We start from the raw sequence: 17,807 nt of genomic DNA, 5'->3' as shown, positions 1-17,807 counted from the left end.
TTGTCCATGTTGCAGCGAACAGACCGAGGAGCTCGGCACCCAGGACTGCCAACCCAGCAACTTCCCAAAGCAGAAAAGCCACTCTGAAAAGTCTCAACAAGCAATGCCCAGAGAGGTCCTGCCCAAAGAGTTTCAGAGACTCGCAGACATTCACTGCTCAGGGCCAAAATGTTTAAGAGCCACTAAGGATTTGCCAGGTCCCGTTATTCAGGTGATTGACTTAAGATACCTTAAATGGGGCATGATTTTGACAGTGTTGATCCCCATTTGCTCTGAAAATCAGGACCCTTTTTAAGGCGACCTCAAGGTGAGGATGCATAAACTGGAGACATTTCAAAGGCTTTGTCTACAGTGGCAGTGCTTTAACATGCCAGTGGGGTCACAGCAAGAGCACTGGGCCAGAGCTCTCCCAGAGCTCTAGGTAAACCAGCTTCACTAGGGAGTAGCTAAGAGCACTGGGAGCTTGTCTACACTGGTGCTTTACAGTCCTGTAACCTGTTGCACCTGGGCCATCATTTTTTTAACATCTTGAGTGAGAAAGTTACAGTGCTGTAACTTGAAGTATAGAGAAGCCTGAATTCACTTCAGGTTGAACCTCTCTCATCCAGCACCCTTGGGACCTGACTCGTGCCAGACGAAAGAATTTGTTGGACCCTGAGGGGTCCATAGTGTCTAGCATATTGCCAACACTTGCCCAGCACTGGCCTGTCAGAAGACATCAAAGGGTAAATTGCAGCTAAATAACAGCACAGAACACTGAGAGCCAGGACTGGTGACTGGAAACCAACTTTACGGGACTGTGGGAAACTCGGCCACACCCACGATAAATGGTTGTTTGGCTAACAAAAAATCTTGCCAGACTACGGATGTTGCCAGACAAAAGACTTCTGGATTAAACAGGTTCAACCTGTAGTCCTGTGAAACTTTAAACTGGGGCTTCCTGCTGAATTGGTACGAATTTATTTCTTTGCTCTTGCACGTTGCTGAGATTTTCAAGCCGTGCTTATCAACACAGCCTATGAACGTTCAGTTAATTATCGCGTCTCTGCTCTTTTTTTTCTTTTACGTGCCCCATTTCCCCCTCCACAAGCCACCCTGGCGCAAATCAAGAGTGCCCCCCAGCTCAAGGCAACAGAGATGAGCGTTCAGGATCCAAACTGGGCTTCTGACCTAGGTAGCATCTGCAAAATTCCAAGGCAAAGTCTTGGCCGCCGGGTACACAGCACATGACAGTCCAGACAGCCCAGGTCAAAGTGAGTCAGGCCAGAATTAATTCTGCAGCATTGCAGTGCTGGAACTTTTGTTAGTTTCCTTAAGGAATGGCAGAATGACTGGAAGCCAGCTATTAGGATTAAGAAGGGATCTCATGTAACATTTTTGCACTCATTTGGACTAAGTCCTCATGGTACGAATTCAACACAAGAGCAGCTCCTGCTCCCTATCCACGGCCACTCCCGGGGACAGAATTCTCCCTTCCTGTTTGTTCAGGGCTCCAGTTACCTTGGTATTCCAGCTTAAATCCAGGCTTGTTTTGCGAATGGTCACTGTGAAAGTAGATAGTGGTTTCATGAGAGGTAGATAGCAGGGAGCCGGGGATGTCACTGCCACTGAACCTGCCGATCACGTTGCTAGTGTCGTAGGGCCCATTCCGGATTTCAATGAAGTCGTGGTTGGGCTCGGTGGAGAAGTTCAGAAACTGGATGTGGGCACCTAAGAAGGAGGAGGAGGAGAAATGAACGCAGTGGCCAGCCAGTTGATTAGTCCTGAAATCAGCAAGCAGCAGGACCTGGAACTATATTCAACTGTCTCATGCCCCTGTGACCCAGCAGCTGAGTGCACGCATGTGGACTGATGGAACCTGTTGTTAAGCAGGTAGAATACATTTACGGTGCTGCTGAATGTCCCAGGCACATGCAGACAGAAAGCACCTGCTGTACTGACCCTGCCAGCTAAGTTGTATCATGCCTGTTATTTCAGTGGAGTGCTGCAGCACCGCAGGTGCAGTAGGACCTGCCTGTGGGCAGGGGAGAGGGAAAGACGACAGCTGCCTTGGGACCTGGCCCCTGGGCAGGCTTCCGTATAAGTTGAGTGCTTGGGCTGCTACCCAGGAGAGAGTAAAATGCTGCTCAGAAAATCAGCAGAGCACCCACAGGTGCCAACATATATTTCGATTGGTGGTGCTCATCAAAAACATAACAAAATTTATTTCACATAGGCGTGGAAAAAGCTTAGAGGGAATATTGGCCCTGGATCCTTTAAATTGCTGCTGGAGCCCTCTACGGCGTGCTCTGGATGGTGCTGAGGGCTGCCTGATGGAGGTTAGCCCCAGCTCCACCCCTTCCCCCTGAGGTCCTGCTCCTTCCAGTGGTACAGAGCCACCCCCTCCTCTCCCATCTTGTCCATGGGCCTGGTGAGTCTGTCTGCTCCCCTGGGTGCAGGGGATATTTGGCAGGTGAGTGGTGGAGCACTGGACATTTGTACTTTTTTAAAAAAATCATTCATCCTGCTATGTCAGTGGGAACCATTGTTTTAGAATATAGACCTCTGGGCATGTCTGCATTGTAAACTTAGGCCAGGCTCTGACTCAGGGCTGAGCCCAACTGTAATAGGGTAGACTAAGCCATACAGGAGGTGAGAGGCCTTGCCACACCATATACCAGAGAGAGGAGCAGACAAGAGGTCCTCCAGGCAGGATAGTTTGTCTCTGCTGTAGCCAATCAGGGCCCAGCAGGCCAATATAAAAGAAGCTGCTCGGGTAGGGCCTGGCAATTCCTCACAGGAGCTCAACTAAGGCAGGTCTCTATACTGGTCGGGGCACCAGCAGCACTACGGACAGCTCAGAGTGTGAGCTGAACTTAGACCTGGGTGAGGCCCCAGTCCAGTGGGAGAAGACTGGCCACAAGCCTAACCCAAGAACTGAGAGGACTCTGGACAGGGCTAGCCAGATCCTACTCCTGGTGCCTAGGAGATGATCAGGCAAACATCTTATGTGGCGGCCCTTTGCCACAGAGGGCTGCTCGCAGGATGGTGATCCCATTACTCCAACCACACACAACTCTACCTGACTCGGGGCAGCAAGCTACCATTCTGGTGCCTCTCCGAGAGAGTCTGTGATCTAACAGGATTTTGATTTTCCCTTGAAACAACTCCGCTGGCTTGAAGTGACTTCAGAAGGGATCCTTCTCAAGATCATGGCCCAGGGCTGCTTCACTGCATTGTTTGGGGCTGGACTGTGAAGGGGTCCTGAGCATGTGTGCAACGAGGAATAGAGGAACAAGGCAAGTGTCTCCCCCTTCTTGAATGCTCTGATGTGTGGCCCCCACCATGATCCAGCTGGCAAGCTGGGGTGTGTTTCCCCCTAATTTTTCCAATCCATGTGTAGAATAAATTTTGTGATGTGCACCGAGGCAGGGGCAGATGCGCAACACCAGAAGAAACATATACAGTCGGCTCTGGGTGCTGCCAGTGCTCTGCTAATCAGCTGAGCAGCATTTGAATCTCTCCTGCTTGGCCTTCCAACTACTTAACTAACAGGGAGCACTGGTGATAGGGGAGGTGAAGCTGTTGCATTCCTGACCACACCCCAACATACACAGGCATGCATGATTTCAACCAGGGTGAAAGCATCCATCCAGAAGTGACCTATTGAATCAACCAGACTTGCAGGTGCAGTGACACCTTCCAGATTAATCCTGGAGTGTCCACCCTCACATATGCCTTCTGGGTAACCAGAAGCAACAATGCTCGTCTGAAGAACCATCAGTCTTACCAAATCCCACAGGCAGAGAGATCCTCCAGCTGCAGTCCATGTTGCTAGGGTAGTTCCCCGGGAACCCAGGGCTCAAGATCACTCCTTCCATCTCTTCTGCTGCCCCACCGCACTGGGCTGTAAGATTGACAGGGATTTGACGTTAGCAGAAAGGATCTGCGGAAAGGTCTCTTACCGTTCACACAGGGAGGCAGCAGTGGACCATGATTTATTTTATAGAAAAGAAAAAGAAAAGAAAACTAATGTGTTATTTGCTAAGCAGCACCCATATCACCTCACTAGTCCATTGCATCTTTTTCCTTCACACAGGCTCTGATCCTGTGACTGGATCCATACCTCTCAGCAGCGTTGGCTGCAGCATTGGGACCTTAGTTTGCGAGGTGTTAGAAGCAAGGGGTGTCTATTACTATCTGTATGTGAAGTATCAAGGTGTGTGTTGGGGGGTGAGGTCGCTATTTCATCTTCTTAAATGATGCACAAACGATAGCTAAGGAATCTATCCACTCAGACTGTTACGGTAGTTCTGAGCCCCTCCATTTTATGCAAGTCAAGGTGAAACAGTTTGTGTTATATTTAGCCAACTCTTTAGCACACTACTTTAAACACAGAACAACATGTATATGCAGTTGGCTCAAAATAAAGTCTCTACAAAGGACCAGTGCACAAACATCCAAACAAACAAGAGGTTTACAAAAGGCATCAAATTAAATTTAAGCTCAAGACATCATCTTATCTGACTGATCTCTGAGTTGTTACTGTAACACATTCCAACAGCAGATAGGCACTCAAATGCCTAATCCAGTCTGACATTGAAGGAACAGTTTTTCCTTTGTCCAGCATCTCACTATGCATGCTCATGTCTGACAATGCTTCTCTCATGTGACGTGTTTTTCCCCATGATGTCTGCTTACCACAAGTGATCTTAAAGCTACTATAACTCTGAACAAAAGCTAATTACCTAATCAATACATTTGTTAGTCTATAAGGTGCTACAGGACTGCTTATTTTTGTGACGCTACAAACTCAATGGCTACCCCCTGCAAGAATATATTTTAGAATGTCTGTCGGTGCAACATTTGTTCAAGAACTCCTCTTAAACCATAAGAGCTATGACCACAAAACTTGGCACGCAGCCTCCTATTTACCCAAACAAACCAAGGTCAGGGGTTGGTTGTGCCTGGAAAGTGGGAAATGCCTGAAATCCCAAGATTTCCCAGAACGTGGAAAGGGAGGGGCACCAACAGGAGGGAAGATATACTTCAGATTCACCACCGGGGGCAGTGAGTGCAGGGAATAATGATATGGCAGAGTCACTACTAGGGGCCACAACAGCAGGAAAACAGTGGCTACATGGATACAGGGATCTCATCCCTGCTGGGAGAGGTAAGTGTGCCTCTACCCCAACCAGAACCTCTGCTGCTCAGCCACAGTGCCATGTGGAGGGAGCCCTGCTGCTTCCCTGCAAACTGTCCCCCATAATTAGCCCCCGACCATTTGCATAAACCATGTCCTTTTTCATTTTATTTTCCAAACGGGGGAAAAAATATTTCACTTATATAAACTGAGGGAATCAGCAAACGTTACCAGGGACTCAATATGTTTTTTCTACTGCTTTGGGGATATTTGTTATGAATTCAATCTCTTGTTTTACATTTACGTGAGAAGTATCATAGCTAGGAGATGCTTGACACATACATATATAATTTCACAAACACACTGTTTTATGTGTCTGGAACTGAAATAAGTTGCTTCATTTTCACTGAAGGAGCTTGTAGGTGCTCAGCATTTCCAAAAACCAGGTCTACAGAGCTTGCGGCAGTGAACCCATTATCCAGGACAGACAGACTCAGGCTCCTGGGACTTATAATAATGACCTAGAAATAGCTGTGTACACTTAGCAGCTGGGCCAAGAGCTTGGGCTCTGAAGGCTCAACAGGGGATGGGTTTAGGAGGCTGAGCTGAAACTTAAAAAGTGCTGTTGGCCCAGGGGTGCTGAGGGCGGCAGCAAAAGCCCATGTCTGTTGACTCAGGCTGAGGCTAGCTGCCATGGGCTGCCATTGGCTGTGTAGACATACTCTTATTTAAATACAGACCCACTTTAGACTCTTATGCATGAACAAACAAGACTCACTGTGTCCCTTTATTATAAACAGCAGTTGCCACCCAGTCACATCAGTGGTATTTGGAGAAGAGAAGCATATAGGGAGGCAGACAGATAGACAGGCACATATGGGGATGGCAGCAGGGCCGACAGCCACTGCAGTCCCTGGAGAAAGGTGGGAGGGGCTCGCCTCCAGGCCCCTGGAAGGGGTGGAGCCCAGCAGAGTGGCCCCTTAGCACTGCTCAGATCATGATGCTGGGCCCAGCTCCCCCACAGACATGCAGAGCAGTGGTAGTTCAAAGGGGCGCTGAGCTCCAGCTGTTGAAGTATCAGCAGCGATGGCCAGAGCTCCAGGTCCCTTTGAAAGGCTGGGCCTGGGGGATGGTTAGATGGACAGAAGTTTCTGCCAATACGGGACATTCTGAATCAAATACTCACATTATTTGCATTGTGGTAACACCTGGAAGCCTCAGCTCAGTGCAGGGCCCCATTATGCTCGGTGCTGTACAGGCAAAAATGCCTAAAAGAGCACCTCAATCTATGACTGCATTCCTGTGTTCTACGTCAACACAAATATACAATGCTAATTCTCATAGGAGAGCTTTTCGTTCTTGCTTCTCCCTTAGTCTTAGAAGTCCACATGGCTGTAGTGTTGAGACCCCCTTCCCACTGCTTGAATCCCTTGACTGTGCTGCTGAGCCGGGGGGGGGGGGCTCCTTTCTAGACAGCCCCCTTGGCAGGCGTCCCATCCACTCACTTATTTCTGCCCTAACTCTCTCTCTCTCTTTCTGGCCAGTAGATCATCAGATAAAAGAGCCAGTAGCGATTATAATTACTTTAAAGCTAAATGATGTGAACTGGAGCAGCAGGGGCCTGAAATAACTGTTAACTAACACTATGAAAGGCATAAATGTCTCTCCCGCACACTCAAAGTGCAGAATATGAATATTAAACATCCGGAGTCGCTATAAAGCAAAATATTGCCTTAAAATAACCCCAGAGACCCAGCAAGTGTCCTTCACCCCTCTGTTTCTGAAGTACTTGTTCCTGCTCCTATGTAAATCAACAATGCAACACTTTTTCTCCAGTGGGCCCAAAGGGTCTACAACCTTGCACGCTGCTGACATCTTTTCACCACCATTCACCAGGGCATCGCCATAGGCTCTTTAACAGTCTTTAACAGTCTTCTTTTTCCACACCACTGAATGACAGCCAGGGGGACGGATGGTTCTGTGATATAGATTCACTGGAGTGAGTTCCGTGAATTGAACCAAACCAAAGTTGGTCGATGTTTTGGACACATGCCTGGGCCTGATGCTATCGGTCCTTCCAGGACTGCTGATGGGGGCAGGAGGAGGCAACTGCCACAGGGCCCGGTGATTCAGAGGGGCCTGGGGCTCCCAGCCTCCACCACTGCTACTGTGGATCTTTAAATCATTCCCAGAACCCTGTGCAGAGCCCTGGGCATCGTGCTGCCGATGGTACTGGAGTTAGAGGGCAGCACAGAAGGGTGGCTGCCCCAGCTCTGCCCAAGGCCCTGCCCCTTCAATGAGAGCAGGGCTACTACCCCTACAACCTTGCCCAGGGGCCCAGTGAGTCTGTTTTCTCGCCTGAGTCCTTCCCTTTTCAGCAGCACTGAACTCCCCCATGTTTTAAAAAGGCACTATAAAGACGCAGCTAATCTGTTGCATGAGCCATACCGATGCAAAGGGGAGGTGGGTAGTTCCAGCGACGGACGGTTCCCGGCATGCAGGAAATGTGTGAGTGTCCCTAAAAATTAAACAAAGCGGGGATGTTAGGTGATATGGGATTTCTTTGTTTCACAGCAATGCTGCAGCCCCGAAAATAAGACCCCAACCTTCTGGATTCACGAGTGTCGCGTACCTGGAGTGCATAGCCCGGTTCGCACTGAAAGGAGACGACATCGTTAACCAAGTACCTCTCTCCAATCTTCAAGCCGTTCCCAGGCACTGTGGGTTCCGGACAGCTGGAGAGGCCGACGGCTGGGAAGAAAGGAGGAGCGAAACTGAAAGCTCTAAGAAAGGGGAATATGAGCTACGACAGAGGCAGGAAGGGAAGAACTCGGTCCTGATGGGACAATTAGAGACACGGATGTTGTGCTCACAGATGTATGACAACCCGGGGGAGAGAGACCACAAGAACAATGCAGCAGAGAGCATGTGCTGCCAGATCCAGGATAAGCTGCAGAGGAGAATCTGCAGTTTCACTCTCTTTGGCCCTGCCAGGGGCCCTAATGGTTCCTCATAGAAATCAGACGGGGAAACTCCAATCAGCCACCTCCACCTCCCTACAAAATTCCCCCAAAGAACAGCACATAATCCCAGGCTTTGCTCAGACCAGCTTGGAATGCTGTTTCCGTCACTTCCACTAGGAGACCATCACAGGGTCTAGCAGAACCCACCACTGCTGTTGTTCCCAAGATAGCTTAAATTCACCACACTTCCATCTTGCCCCATTAGTGCTAGCTCTGCTGTCTCCTCTACACAATCCCTTTCCCTCTGGGCCAGAGCACCTTTACCAGTCAAAACCTCTTCCCTAAGGGCAACCAGTAAGAAAACCACTCGCGTGACTTTTTTTTCCCCTCTTAACCTGATCTGAAGGGCCATGAGATCGCTCCTGTCCTCTTGATGCAGCCCCAACCCCCTTTCTCCACCCTCCATGAAGATGCTCCCACATCTCATTTACGCTCCCGGCAGCTTTCTTTGGCATCTTAATCGTTGCCCACGCTATATTCTCTAGTGCTTTATTCAGTCCAATTTTATTCGTCTTGCATGAGCGGGCTTCCAACACGTCCCTTGGGGAGAGCATTCGTACGGTATGAATAAGTAAGATGTAACCTTCTAGTTGACAGGCGTGAATGCTACAGATCAGACCTCAATGACTCAGGGCTACTCAGCAGTGTAATAATTGCAGCATTATCCATAAGCAACAATACATCAGTCTTTAAAGTAACAAAGAGTAGAGAAGCAAAGCACTGAGTCAATTACGCCCCCCCCCCTTTGCAAATGTTAAATTATGTTTGGGTTCATGTTGCTGTACATCATTCTATATGGGATGTTGCCTGATTTGTAAGAGGAGGGAGCTTGCCCCAGTTATCCCTTGCTTGACGAACTCCATTTCATTTGAGTCACGCTTGTGATATAAAGAGTACACTATTTTTCTCAAGTAATTTATCCTTTTTGGTGGCAGGGATGGCCCAGTCCCATTCCACCATGGCCCCTCTCCCTAACTTCAATTATTGAATGAATTCACCCCTCGATACAAGCGACTGTAACAGATGCTGGTCTCTGATAACAGCTAAATAGAATATTCTGTTAAAATTTCACTCAATCCTGTTTCCTACCAGGAGAGTCTAACAATGGGAAGGAGGCCCCTGGCAAACAGGACTAGCGACCTCAGAGGTCATATATCAAGTAACGTGCTCTCCTCTTTGTGCATTCCTCTTCCTCCCATGTCTGTGGTGCCCCCGGGGTGATAAAGCTAAGACAGTAGAGTCTGCAGTCCCCTCAGGTCTACCGAAGCTCAGCTGTCTGCCAGAACCTGCCTCATTCCCAGCACTAACAGCTGTCACAAAAAAGATAACCTTCAGCATCAGTCCAAGGGCTAACGTTTGGCTGAAACTCTGCAATCTAGATGAGGCTGAACTGAAAGGGGGAAAAGGCAAACAATGTTGACACAGATTTGCTGGTGATTCCCCTTCTGAAATCACAGCAATACTTCCTGGCAAGAAAACATGCCTGGCTGTACCTGCTGATGTTCAGGGAGCAGGAAGAGCAGTTTTAAATAACACCTCACACACAATTGTGGGCACTAGGTCGTCCTTGGTGCAAAAGGCCACTGAGCATGTCCACCTGGCTTTTGGGCAGGGAAGAGATAAGGGCTATTTCTTGTGGGAAATGATCAGGGGAGAGGTGAAAGAAACGCTACGGACCAGCTCTTCAAACACTGCTTCCTTCCAGCATTCCTAAGTGTGCAAACTCATCTCTAGGACTCATTGTAAAGGACAGATGGAAGCATCTCCCTGTCCCCAGCTCAGAGACAGCAGCATGTGGTGATGTTACCACAGTCAAAGGGAAGGACTTTGACCTGATCTAGTGGCCATCAAAGACCAATGACTAGGAAACAATGGCAGAAAGACTGTGGGCCTATGCAATGCATCCTTCTATGGAAACTGCATACCAGACTACCCTTCCCCTCTACTACCACTTAAACAGATTCCTTCCAACCCTCCCCTCCCATCTGGGTGCTGAATATTAGGAGACAACTTTCCCCGCAAACAGCCTCCCCCACCCGACACACCAGCGGCAAGCAAACACGTGATGCTTCAAACCTTGAAATACCACACATTGGCATTTCTCGTGTCTGTTTTGCTACACTGCAGAGGGAGGGTCAAAATCTCTAGCATGAGCTAATGAGAAGAAAGACGCCTGTGAGCCAATGGTCAACTGAAAACTCTCCCAGTCCTGGCTGAGTGATGAACACAACCATGCCTCCCGCAGCAAAGCCCATGCAAAGGACTAAAAGATCTTCCATGGGCAGTGAGGGTCTTTGCCTAATAGCTGGCTCTGGCAACTGCAACAGCCTGCTACCTATAGGGGAAGGAGCTCTTCTTCAGCCAGCTTTGGGGGTAGGCAGGAGCAGGTTCTATCCCTGGTGGTGGTGTATGCTGTAGCCTTACCAAATGGCACCCTCTTTGTGACAGTGCAGGAGTTAGCGCATGGAAAATTATAGCCTGTGTGACACAGGAGATCAGCCCAGTTGATCATGATGGTCCCTCCTGACTTACAAATCAAAGAATCTAGATGGGTTGAAAATTCCTGCAGCCCCAAGACACTGCTTCTGTGCACCTGATTGCGTCTTGCTACAATCCCTGGGGACGATGGCTATAACCACCTTTGGCTTGCTCACATACAAAGGAGCCCTCTTTCTGTTCAAGTGGCAGGACTTGGGGTTTTCAGTGCAGAAGGTCCGGGGTACCAACCACGTTCATGTATCAAAAGCTATCACTCCATATCCCTGAGCCCAACACACTAAGTAGACGTGGAGCAAATGGCCTTAAATGAAAACCTGCTAAACAGAATAAACTTTAAATGCTAAACTCTCTCCCTGCCTGCCTGGAGTCACTCTCATGATTTTGGTGGATCTGACTCACGGCTTTTGAACCTTTGGGGCTGGCGAGAATGCTCTTGGGGTCGGATCAAAAAGGACAATGCTTCTCCTTGAGACGACCTTGCTCCCAACAACTGCTGTCCTGCACGTCCAGCCCGTCTCTGTCAGCTCTGGCTGGCGTTAACTGTTCACTGAAGCCTCTGCTGCTCTAGGTTCTGCCTCTGGCTGTACTCTAGAGACGAGCGGTTCCTGACGCAGGGACAAAGCGCCTCAGAGCACCGGGCTGGCCAAGACACTGATCAGGAATAATCTACAGATCACCATCACATGGAGGAAGAATGAAACAGCCCCATTCCCTACCCATAATAAGTGAGAGGCAACCGAGCAGCATTGTACGGTGCCTAAACACAGGCAACCTGGGACAGGCTCTGCTCCCATGGAGCTCCTGCTCTGGCACAAAGATTATGCCCCAAAGGAAGATCTCAAACGACTTCAACATGCATGATGCAAATTAACTGAACTTCCCAGCCAATGGTCACTCCTATTTTAGAGACGGGGAGCTTGAATCACAGAGAAATTAAATGACCCGCCTGCATAACGAGTCCCTGGCCAACCCTCAACGAGGACACAGGACTCTGAAAAAGCAGTGCCCTCGGCAATCACCTTTGTACAAGGAGGATGTCAGTGTTGGAGGTCAGCCATGCACATACACTCACGACACATGTCCATGGCCTGGAGGACTGACACTTTATGCTTTGCACGTGTGCTCACCACTTGCAAATTTGCGTCCTGTGGGATCGGCACTTTATACGTTGCACGTATGCTCACCACTTGCAGCTGTGCAGCCGAGTACAGCATGTTCAAGTGTAAGGTATGAAGTACCAAGCAGGATAGGAAGTGCAGGGGATCTTTATTTGCTATTAACCTGCAGGCTGCCAAATAACTCCTGTCTTGTAACAGGGGTGAGGCTAACCAGGGCATGTCCACAGCTAAGCCCCTCAGAAGCAGGATGATGAACACACGTATGAAAACTCTTCATTCCACACCTGCACCTCTTTTACACCCCACGCACCTGACCATAAGAAAGTGGACATGGATGGTGTTTGAACACCGGGAGAAAGCCTAGCACTTAACCTTCCTTGCATCACACAACTTATGGAACCGCGCTGATTGTCACCACCTCCCCTACCACGCTACCACCGGCAGGATCAAGGCTACAGAATGTGCAGTTACAGGAACCCATCTGGAAGCTGCTCTTACTTTTGTACTCCAAGTGAAAACCCGCAGCAGACACACTGATATCCGAGTAGAAATGCAGGTAGAGCTGGTTCGAAGTGCTGTTCAGTAATGCAGGCACCGTCGTACCTGGGAAAAGAGGAGGGACATGTGGTACTGAAGGGCATTTTCCCGCCTCCCCTTTTTATTCCAATATTGGCTGCATAAAACTAAGAGGAAACTGAGAACAGAAAGTCCTTTAATTAAACAGCGCCCCCTTGGTTAGAACAGGTCCCTGTGAGCCCACCAGAGGAATGGCTAAAGCCTGACAGAAAAGATGTCTCCAAAGCCAAAGACAAATTTCCTCCTATCAGGTTTTATCAGTCAGAGAGCAACAGGTCTGAGGGATGAAGAGGTCAATTTGCTGTGGAGGATGAATGGAAAAGGAGCTTGATTCACTAGATAAGCCAGGTGTGCTCTCTGCTGCCCTCAGTTTGTTAGCTATTAAAGTAAGAAGTCCAAATGTTTCCATCTGAAACATGGGACCGAACGCAGCCCTGGAATCAATGGAAGTACTCTATGAATCAGACCCAGAATTATTCACCTAAGGATCTCAAAGCATTAAAATATCAATTAAACTTCATAGTTCTGAATAACTGCTGGCAAGTTTTTGCCAGAAACTCTGCACCTGAATATGGATTCTCCTGGAAGAGGGTTCAGCTGAATCAATGATTCAGGCGGCTTGTTACCCCACTTGGAGGTATGGTAATCCCATTCCCCAGGATGAGAGGATCTAGGGTGTCGGCTGAGTGATACCGAGGGAGAAGCCATAATAGCAACCAAGTCAAAAAAGAAAGCCTGAATTGGTTTTGTTTTTCACTTGTTCCTATTTTCATTGTTAACAGAGAAGGTAGCAGTCTCAGACTATACATTGTGTAAGTGTTGGGCTGGCAGAGCAGTTGGGGGAAAATGCCATAATATTGTATCCATTTTGCAGATGTGTGTAAGTGAGACATAGGGGTCTTATCTACAGCAGGTTTTGCAGCCGTTTTCCAGCAATGATGCAGTTTGGCTATGCTAGTGATGGTGAGAGTGCTAGTGCAGACAAGATGTAGAGAAGGTTTTCACAAGCAGGGTGATATAACATCTACACCCGACTTCAGTGTTCCACTATTGCTAGTGCATTGCTGTAAAATGGGTACAACACTCTCTTGAGTGGGCACACTCAGCAAGACTAACTGACTGTTCCAAGGTCACCAAGGTCTTCCCATCCTTGAAGCATAAGAGTCAGGAGTCCAGATTCTCAGATCCTACTTACTAGACCACATTTCTCCACTTTCCCTAAGAAGATAGGGTACTGATGTTAACAACCGGATAACGCTACCAAATGTGACTAGCCAGAGCCATGTTTAAGGTTCTCCACTGGTGTCTTCCAAAGCCAAAGGCAGCCCAAGTCCTCCAGCCATCAAAGTACACGATTACATTTAAGCACATGCTTAAATCTGTCCCTGTTCTGCAAAGCACATAAGCAGCATGGGCTGACAGACTTACAGGCTCCTGGGCAAGGTTGGATGGGCCTCTTCCATGCTCCCGGAAGGGCAGGGGCCTCGGGTGAAAGGGGAGGAGCTGGAAGCAGCCAGCCCTCAAGCACCACCTGGTCTGCACTGTGCCAGTCGCTGCCCCCATGTGCTCAGATGGTGATTTAAAGGGCTCAGGGGCTCTGGCTCCCAGCACTACTTGCATTAGTGGTAGCCAGGAGCCCTTCAGGTCTTTTAAAGCATTGGGTCAAAGGGCAACTGCCTCTTCACCCTCCCACCCCCACTTTGCCTGGCCTGCATGTAAGCATGTGCTTAGCTTTAAGCAGATGTTGAAGTCCACTTGAAGTGAATGGAAGTTAAGTTCGTGCTGAACGGGTTTGATACGTAGGGTACATACATACACAGGGAAATAAAGGTTTGAATAGCCACCTACCAGAGAAACTTCCCAGCATGGTGACTGTGTTATCCCCACCGTCAAACACTTCCAGGGAATCCCAGTTCTGCTCAGTAACAAAACTGATCACTTGAATCTGAAACATTAAACGAAGGAAAGAATATCATCCGCTTTGTAACTAGGTTGCAAATAAGCAAAAATTATACCCACCGCAGAGCCATTAAGCAAGCTAACAACACATCCCATGGCTTGAACTCACTAGGAACTGTGATTCTGCCTGTAATGATGCATTACCAAAGTTAACAGAACTACTTTTCTCAGAATATCACCCACTGGGCTGGGTGAAACGCTTACAGTGAAGCTGGAAAGCCTCAGCCCTTATACTGGGTGAGATCAGCTGGCACAAACGGGCACAGTTCCTTGGACTTCACCACCAATTCACAGTAGCTGAGGTCTCTAGGCAGGGTGTGTGTCAGTTCAGCCTCACACTCCCAGAAGGGATGGGGCCTTCCGAAGAAGGGGTGGGGCCAATGCAGCCAACCTCTTGGCACTGCCCAGAGCGCGCCATGCCACCCCAGCCCTCAGAGCTGCTGGAGAGCCAGGCAGGAGCAGCGGCAGTAGCCAAGAGCCCTGGGCCTTTTTGTATCACTGAGTCCTGGGGCAGTTGCCTTCTTTTGCCTGCACTCTCCTCTTCCTTTCCTCTGTCAACGAGCTGGACTGAGGATTTGGTCGTCTGCTTCAATTTGGCAAAATTCTTGCATCGCTTGGTAGGTTTTTACACTGAAACATGATGTGTTCAGAAGGAAGACAGTCTCACATACAGGTTGACTCTCTTTAATCTGACACTCTCTGGTCTGGCAACATCAGTGGTCTGGCATCATTTTAGTTAGCCAGATGTCCACTTCTCATGCATGTGGTCAAGTTTCCTGCAGTCCCATAAAGTTTGTTTCCAGCCACCAGTCCTGGCTCTCAGTGTTCTGTGCTGTTATTTAGCTCTAATTTACCCCTAAGTGTCTTCTCAGAGCCCAGTCAGCAGTGGGCATGTTGGTAATGCTGCTAAGCACTGTTGACCTTCTGTGGTTTGTCAAATTCTCTGGCTCAGGACCAGTCAGCTCCCGAGGGTGTCAGACTAGAGAGGTTCAACCTGTACACTAACACCAACCCGCTATAGTCAGAAATCATGAGACTGGCTTGAAACTCTTGGTACAGTAAAGATTACTTTCACCTCCAGGTTCCTCATCTTTTCCTTCAGTTTCTGTGCCTTTTGGGTGCACTCAAGTCTCATTTGCAAGCTTTTTCCTACAACTAGAAGTGCTGGACATTTACTTTAAATATGAAAGCTAAGATCCTTGTGTAACTCCAGGAGCAAGGGCTTCCAAAATTCACCAAAGAAATAAAATTGCTAGCACTGGTGATACAGCATTTATATTCCAGAATGACTCCTATTATTCAGGAAGAAGCCCAGTGATTACCAGTGGATTTTTTTTCTCTTGATGCCTTTTCAGATGGATTCTAATAGCATTTCAGGGTAGAAGGAATTTAAAGTGTTATTGTCCCAGCAGGAAAAACAAGCTGCTCTGTGCCTCTAGGTTGGCATTTTCAAGGCAGCCTGAGAAAGGTAGAGCTCAAAGCTCACTGAAAGTGAAGGGCAGCTGGGCACCCTTAGCATTCTTTGACTATCCCCAGCTTAACTCTGACCCTATGACTACAATTTTCAAAAGTGGGGCCTAAAGTAAGGCCATACTGAGATTTATATACAAGAGGCCAAAATTGCTGAGTTGCTAAGCACCTGACAAAAATGAGACCATTTCTATCGGTGCCTAACTTGATGCAATTTCTACAGGTGGACATTTTTGGCTGGCTGGATAGAATCTTGATCATTTTCAGACCTTCTGAATATTGTTATTACTGCTGCTCATTTCTATGAAGTAAACACTTCTTACCACCCCAATGCTGATGAACAGGCCTAATGACGGGTGGTGGGGGAAGGAGAGAGTTGCCCTGGGATGCAACAGTGGAGGTACCCAGAGCCCTGGGCGCTTTAAATTGCTTCTGGAACACCATGTGGCACGCTCCAGGCAGCTCTAAGGGCTCTGGGTGGCACTGATAGCTGTCTAGCCAGGCCCTGCCCCTTCTGGAAGCATGGAACTGCCCCCGGTCCACCTTGCCAGGGGCTCAGTGAATCTGTCAGTCTGCCTGTTTATGACCAGCAGATCTATCCACCAGCCATATCCCAGCTCCCATTAAATTCAACAAAATTAGTCCTTTAAGCACTGACCTCAGAAGAAAGCAATGTACAGGACTAAGCACCTGCTAGCACTTTCAGACACTGCAGATCTTGATTTATATATATTCCCACACATTCCCAGCCAACCCCTTGCGCCTTCCTCCCGCATCTGGAAATCCTACAGAAAACACCCCATTTCCTCTAAACTTCCGGCTTCACACATCCCATCCAAATGCCTGCCTTCCTTTCACCTGTTCGTGCAAAGTGTTTTAAAACAATCAAACCATTATTTCTGTCATTAACCGTTCTCGTGCCTGATTTACACTGAATGATAAAGTAACTTTGGAAGAACTTTGTAGCCTTATTTCTTTTAAAGAGAGTCTCTCCAGCTGAAGTACTAATGACCCCTGTGGAGCCATTACCGATCACACTGACAGAGTCAATACTTACCAGTCTGCATAACTGCACCCCAGTCATTACCCACCTTTTTACAAAGGGAAGTGGCTTTCATTTGTTGTCTTAAAGTTCCTTTATTTATATTTATAAAGACATAACCATGTTAAGTTTCTAATTCTAGGCACATGGGGATTCATGAGGGATCAGCATCTATTTACTGCCATGTATAGAAATTAATTCACAGGAAGGTTTGCTCCAAGGATGAATAATTCATGGCAGAAGTGCGAGCTGGTGCATTGATTACATAAAACCTCCCGCTGCTGACTCGCTGCTGCTAAGAAAGCTTTTCATTTTGCCTCCTCCTCTGATTAACAGTGGTTTAACCTTTAACTGTCGCACAAAAAGAGGGTAAACTGATACTTAAATTAGGAGCTAATAACGCTGAACATTTCAAGCACCAAAGGAGGTAAATGGGGGAATGGGGCATATAAGGTGCTTGGAGCTAAGTGGCTCTGGTTACATTGTGGTTCACCTCAGTGCAGAGAGAGCCTTGACACAAGCTCTACTTGTGTGGGGGTCACACAGAGTGATCCCTCTTGTTTTGCCTTTAGTGTGTTCCTTTGCTTGTCTGCTCCTGGAGGCAGACTTCATCAGTGACATGGGCCACCAATGGCTCCTGCAATCTTTTCTTCAGCTGCGAAACTTCCAGGCAAGAAAAAGAATGGCAAATCACCATCAGCTTCCTCAGCAGAAAGGGTCCTGTCATCTGGATTCACATCTTTATCCATTGTTCTGCCTGCATGCTAATAGGCAAAGCTGAACGGCCTGTGGATCTATCCATCAGCCATATCCTAGCTCCTACCGTTAGCTAAATGCACTGTGGCCCTCTCTGACAACTGGCATGGGTAGAGAAAGAACCAGAGGCAGTTCCAAGGTAACAGGGTATTTTTGTAGCTCAGCTGGTGGAGGCCTCTGCAGACAGGACTAGCACTTGCCCCTTATTGGCTGAACTGCATTGGTTAAGCTTTTGGAAATGG

At 48.2% G+C, this 17,807-nt stretch overlaps 1 protein-coding gene across 1 annotated transcript in view; it reads right to left on the bottom strand.

Annotated features, from left to right (window-relative positions):
- Positions 1–17,807, bottom strand: part of CSMD2 (CUB and Sushi multiple domains 2) — a 575,415-nt gene that overhangs the window by 100,933 nt on the left and 456,675 nt on the right. The window contains exons 36-41 of the mRNA XM_074976068.1: positions 14,187–14,283; positions 12,261–12,365; positions 7,755–7,873; positions 7,571–7,640; positions 3,770–3,886; positions 1,501–1,710 (exon numbers count right to left, since the gene is read on the bottom strand). Of these exons, the coding sequence (XP_074832169.1) occupies positions 1,501–1,710; positions 3,770–3,886; positions 7,571–7,640; positions 7,755–7,873; positions 12,261–12,365; positions 14,187–14,283 (718 nt within the window). The remainder of the gene's footprint in view (positions 1–1,500; positions 1,711–3,769; positions 3,887–7,570; positions 7,641–7,754; positions 7,874–12,260; positions 12,366–14,186; positions 14,284–17,807) is intronic.

The sequence above is a fragment of the Carettochelys insculpta genome, chromosome 24, assembly GCF_033958435.1.
Source record: "Carettochelys insculpta isolate YL-2023 chromosome 24, ASM3395843v1, whole genome shotgun sequence".
NCBI lineage: Eukaryota > Metazoa > Chordata > Testudines > Carettochelyidae > Carettochelys > Carettochelys insculpta.
Note: the sequence above shows the minus strand (reverse complement) of the source record. Positions and strands in the feature narration are given on the sequence as shown.